Here is a 6,273-nt window from a genome sequence, read left to right on the forward strand (position 1 = left end):
TATAAACCAAAGCTGAAGAGAGAATAAACACACATAGAAAGCCACATAAAGTTATGCAGACATGAATTTGAATGCACAGCCCCCACAATAGTAATCGACAACCTACCCCCCACACACACACACACACACACACACACACACACACACACACTCAGTCAAATGCATTCAAATACACTCATTTATGTGACTACCTGCATTATAGAATTCAGGCTGCTGACACGTACATTCTCCAAATAGTGATGATGTGTGTATTTGCATGCACACACATGCACGCAAGCTTACGCATACATAAAATAAGAAGTCACAATCTCTGTGACGCATACAACTCCATACTGATGCACAGCCCTCACGCACAGGCATGGATGAGACACGCAGAGAGGCACACGCATGAATGCACACACTCGCTGCCTGTCACTCACGCACGCACACACAGAGCTCATTATGGTTGCATATGGTGCACGCAAACACATAAACCCTCTCCGATGCATGCACTCACACACTTGCACGAACGCACACCCACACCCATCACCCCCACTCAGTCATTACACATGCATACACACGCACACACGCTTGCACACACACATATAAATGCTCTTAGGCACATGCGTGAGCACACACATGCAAACACAAAAATAAGCCCTGATCGTTCAAATCCCCTGGCACGCACACACACCAACATAAGTCATGCACACTTTACATTTCCAACCACTACTCGAATATGCACAAAAAAACACATCAGGCAATCAGTCACTACAATGTGGCACAAAATACCCTGCATCAAACACTGGCTTTAATACAAACACATCATTTTACTCATGGACAATTTATATTTCCAACCGCTGTACACGAAGACACACAAAACAGTCACAAAATATACTACAACACACCCAATCTCAGTCAGACATACAATGACACAACCATACCCTGCATTTTCTTTAAGGCGCAGACTCAGACTCCCAAACACAATTTATATCACGCAAACTCTTTCCAACCACTGTCAGGTACACACAGTCGCAGAATAAACACATCTAAACCCAATCACACGAAAAACACATCCTGCATCATTCACTGGCTTTTAATCACTCGCACAAACACACAGTTTAATTCATGCACACATCAAAACTTTAGATACGATATAAAGAAAGTGCACAAACACACAGGCAGAAGCAACATAAAACACTCACTCAGACACGATCAGTCCTACAAACTGACACAAAACCATAAACTACAAGTTCAACTGACCCCATTGAATGGGCGCACACACACACACACACACACACATACTGTATGTACTAAGACAGTGAGAGTGAGGCTGGGAAATGCAGAAAACAGACCCAGTGAGGCAAGGTCCGCCTTTTTCCTCAGACATTGACCTCAATTTTCCAGAAAAACTGTTTCACCTCCAAATATATGCGCGTGTTGACAGTTAATAGATCAATATTCACATTCATGGAAAACATGTGAGGAAGCTGTCCCTGTGTCGTCCAACTGTAATAATGAGCCTGTCAGTCTGAGCAGAGACTGTGAATGAGTGATCCTGATCTGGCCACCAGAGTCAGATGTATGTAAATATATGGAAAACACTGAGGTGTGAGCGTGCATACATTTCACACGCTCACCATATGTGCTTTTATTCGAGCTTGGCTTCCTCTACTCTCCATTATTCTACAGTAGCATCAGTTATCTGTGTGTTCTTCCAGTCCTGGGCCGACAGCACGAGAGGGTCAGACTGGGCAGCAACAGGTCAAACACTATGAACAGGGCACCATCTAGTGTTACAGGCAGAGTATCGAAGAGCTGCTTTTTTTTTTTTTTTTTGCTCTACACATGACACACAGCCATGTTAGTGTGTGTGTGCGTGTGAGCTAGATTTATGTCCCAGTGTAAAGTTGTTTTACACTCAGGTCACTTTGGGGTAAGTTTCATGTTGCAGTTTAAGTAGTGAGCTGATCGGACAGAGCCGAAGGTGCAGTGGACGTCAGGCTGGAGTGTGTACGATGGGGGCTGGGCAGCAGATGGGACTGTTTGCATAGTCCAGGCTTATAAACAAACTAAGTCCTGCTGTACGTGTGGACGTTGGGAAATCTCCATCTCAGGCAAAGACAACCTGTTCTTTGTGGAGTTTCTACAAACAATCACGCTCATCCAAATTCAAGTAAAAAAAAAAAAGAAAGCAGAATATTGAAAAGATTTGAGCTCATGTTCTTGCATTGAACACTTAATTACTTCCATGTATTCAGCGTGTGGTCTTTACAAACAAAGCAACAGTTTATCACCACAAAGATCCAGGAAGTGGCTCATATTCAGGTTTTTTTTTTTGCTTTAAGAACACAACAGCTTTATCATTGAAGCCGCAAATAAATCACTTCAATCACTCCATCTACTTCTCGTCACAGCCCGAATTGTAACTATGCCTGCTATGATATGAGCAACAAGTGGTCAAATGGTTGATGAGGGACTGAGTGAAGTGTATCACGCCAGTTTTTTTTTTAATCAGTTATACAAAAAAAGAGGAGAAAAGGTCTGCGTATTTTTCATGAGAATTTAGTTTTTGAATGCAGGTGAAACCAAAAATTAGACATCAAGTCGTCTCACCTCGGGCTTAGGCTAATGAGAACGGACTAGTTGATATTTTATAAGTTCTATTTTCACATTTAACCTTTAAAAATGATCCAGGAAGTTTAATCTCTTGTTCACAGCAGCCATTACAGACCAAATAAAATGACTTTTACTAATTTCATCAATGCAACGACTCCACAAATAAACAAACTTGTGATCATTTCAAAGTTGTACGACTGGACTGATACGTTTACGTTTTGCAAGCAACTCTTCAGGTGCATTCAGGTTGATTTGGGTGTGGCTCACATAGCTCCTCTGTGAAAAAAAAAAAAAAAGTGTCTGCAGGACACAAATCCTCTCGGATCTCTCGTCAACAAAAAAAACAACCTAATAAAACACAGCAAATGGTGTTTATTGTCAAAGTGTAGGAGTAGGACAATGTTATATGTGCATAATTCGTTATTGTGTACTCTAATTGTGCAACAAACTAAGCTACAGTATATACAGACATCTATCATTGACTGTTGATAGCATGGATGACAGTTATACTGTATAACAGTAAATCTAGTTGGCCGGTTGCTTGGGCAGGACAGCCTTCAAAGACGATCCGTCAAAGGCCCAAGACTTTGGTATCATCTGCATCAAATGCAAAACTGTGACTCTTACTCTTACAGTGTAATATCAATCAATACAACTAAACACATCCATTAAAAACATCCACATGAATATACTCGATGCAACAAATGTTATGCAGAAAATCTCCCTCCAGCTCTGCTTGTCTCTTTTCTCTCTCTCTCTCTCTCTCTCCATTAAAATCCAGTCGAGGTTAAACAAACATTTAAATGTTACATATCCCGTAAAAAGAAAAGAGAAAAATGTAATGAGGGCCCCCGGTCTAGATAGCGACGATGCTTTTGTGAAAAATATATGTATCATAGAGTGAACTAAACATTTACATGATTTTACAGGTGAAAGAAAACATCGTTCTGACATAACTCTTTTGAATAATAATAATAATAATAATAATACAGCCCCACAGTCTTATGAACATGCTATGATCTCTTGTTACTCACTCCGATCATTGTCCGTGTGACCCCAGGCCCTCAGCCTGTGACTGTGTGTACATGTTTCTACGTGTTGTGTGTGTGTGTGTGTGTGTGTGTGTGTGTGTGTGTGTATATGGAGAAGTGTAATTTGGTGTCTGCAGGCTCAACAGTCTCCTGAATTATGCGAGTGTGGCCCGGTCTCCATTTTCCAGTCTCTCTGGTCGGTGGCCTCTGCCTGGCCGTGCTGGGAGGCGGCGGGGGAGAGGGACATCTGTCTGCGGGGGTTCCCGCTGTGCATCGTGTTCCAGTGGCGCTTCAGGTCGGACGCTTTGATGAACGCTTTGTCGCAGGAGCCGCAGTTGAACGGTCGCTCGCCCCGGTGCTGCCGCTCGTGGTCTTTCAGGTGGGACTTGTGCTTGAAGGCCTTTTCGCACAGTTGACACGCGAAGGGCCTCTCGTTGCTGTGGACCCTCTCGTGCCTCTTGAGGTCGGGACCCCGGATGAAGGCCTTTCCGCACACGACACATCTGTGAGGCTTGAAGCCCGAGTGGATCTTCAGGTGCTCCTTGAGGTGGGCGGCTGTGGTGAAGGCTTTGGGGCAGTGCTCGCAGCCATAGGGGCGGTTTGCGGTTAGCAGCCGCTCCTTTTTGGCGTTGTGGTCAATGGGCTTGGCGCCCGTGCTCTGACAGGAGCCGTGGTCGCGATGGCCGTACAACAGGTACTCCAGCTTCATATCGCTGGAGGAGGAGGAGCCCCAGCCGTGGCTGTGCGGATCTTTGCTCATGTTGGTGTTGTAGTTGTGTGGCTGAGTCACGTGAGAGCCCCCGGGCCCCATGCTCTCCATCCCCTGATCATAAAAGCTATTCTTCCTCACCTCCTCCATCGCCAGTTCTTTCAAGATGGCGTCCTGAGCTCTCATCCCGTGGTCTCCCGGAGCCTGGTTCTCCCGGGTCTTCATGTTAGTGAGCTCGCGTTTCTGGGTGCACAGGTTATCCAGGAAGTTGATCCCAAGTATCTGACCTGATGACATCATCATATTTATGTCCTTCTTTCTGACAGCGAGCCGGGCTGTGTACATGTAATTAAGCACCTCCTCAAAGATGTCAGACCGGATGAAGTCCAGCTCCACGATGGAGTTGTCCTCTTCGGTCTGTTTCTTAAACAGCTTTTTGAAGTAGTTACTGCAGGCTGCCAAGACACAGCGGTGAGCCCTGAACTCGATGTTTTCCACCACCACCACCACGTCACAGTGCTCGCCCTCCATCCTCTGCTGGTTCAGCATCTTCAGGAAGGTGGCTTTGTGGTCATAGTCGATATATCTCAGCAAATCAGACATGTTGCAGGTCAATTTGAAACAACCTGCAGAGAGAAAAAACAAACAAACGAAAGTTCAAACATTGCATTATCACTAGAAAGCGTGCATGCACACAGCTTGCATAGCAGAGGGGTGGAGCTCTATTTGCATGCTGACTACAGAAATATTTACAGGTTTTGCATGGCATAAACATTGGAACAGCAAAAAAAACATGCAACTAGTATGAGGTGAATGTGCAGAAAAAAGGAGAAAAGCAAATAAAAGTAGTTGAATCAGTCATGCAGAAATCCTCCGGAAAAAAAGGCGATAGGCCCGATACAAGTAAAAGCCGCAGTAATGTAAATAAACAGACAAACAACAGCAGAAACAAACATATGCACTTTTTCTTATCTGGAGAGATGCGTTTGAGCCGCTTTGCTCGCGTGACAGTGGCGTCGCGTGCAGAAAGGATAACCTTAGCAAGAATATTTCACATTTCACTGCGCCCAGCCATTTTGGTCAGCAAGCCTCCATTGGCATGTTTCTGGTGTCTTTAAAGCAGTTCACAAACAGCGGAGCACACGGCGCAGAGGACGCCGACAACTAACAACAATCCCCGCGACGTGTTACTGCGCCGGCCGCAGAAACGAGGAGAAAATAGAAAACAAATTTTAAAATACCCGAAGCCTGAACGCGATCCCTGTGTTGTCACGCAAGGTAGTCGACGACGATCCAGAGCTGTCGTTTTTCTCTTCCTCCTCCTCTTGTTGTGACTGTTTGGCCTTACAGGAAATGTGGCGCTGCTCTGCTGCCCCCTACAGCACCGGAGCAAGTACTCCACCGAGATCGTTTTTTTTCAAGAGATGGCTCACTACGCGATTCGGTCCATCCCACTACATTGACTTAAAATATATATAAACAAGAAATACCAAAGATTTAGTGATTGTCTCTCTTTAAAACTACACTATGTGAGATTTACTGATAAACTAAATATATATTTTAATTGAATATACCTATCCAAAACTCTTCAAGCTGTTAAAATTAAGCCACATTTTTTTAACTTCACAGGAAACATAAATAGGTTAAAGGTCGTCCATAACTGTATCTACTAGGTAACATTCAAAGGTCATTACACAAAAAAGGTTAATATAAAAATTAATACAGTATTTATCCTATTAAGTAGCTTCTTTATTTTAAACCTTTCGTAATAACACATATCTACATTATTTAAAAATGAATCACATTATGACCATCACTAAACAGTTATTGGTCATTTAATGGAAACTGCTGGGTCACTGTGGTCAAACCCTTAGTAGGCTACTGCTAGTAACATTCCGCCTGCAATAACCCAACTTCTCTTGGTTTTTGTGGACC

General features: G+C 43.8%; 1 protein-coding gene across 1 annotated transcript; it reads right to left on the reverse strand.

Moving 5' to 3' along the window:
* Window positions 1-2,950: 2,950 nt before the first annotated feature.
* On the reverse strand, window positions 2,951-5,717 carry LOC306827580 (zinc finger and BTB domain-containing protein 14-like). Its single transcript, XM_079349496.1, has 2 exons — window positions 5,580-5,717; window positions 2,951-4,964 (listed from the first exon to the last, which is right to left on the reverse strand). The coding sequence occupies exon 2, from the start codon at window positions 4,939-4,941 to the stop codon at window positions 3,769-3,771; it is 1,173 nt and encodes a 390-aa protein (XP_079205622.1). The 5' UTR covers window positions 4,942-4,964; window positions 5,580-5,717; the 3' UTR covers window positions 2,951-3,768.
* Between the last annotated feature and the right edge of the window lie 556 nt (window positions 5,718-6,273).

The sequence above is a fragment of the Symphodus melops genome (assembly GCF_947650265.1).
Source record: "Symphodus melops genome assembly, chromosome: 7".
NCBI classification, from domain to species: Eukaryota; Metazoa; Chordata; class Actinopteri; order Labriformes; family Labridae; genus Symphodus; species Symphodus melops.

Excerpts from the sequence above, each read along its gene's own strand:
- LOC306827580 (XM_079349496.1), bottom strand. The coding sequence starts at position 4,941 with ATGTCTGATTTGCTGAGATATATCGACTATGACCACAAAGCCACCTTC.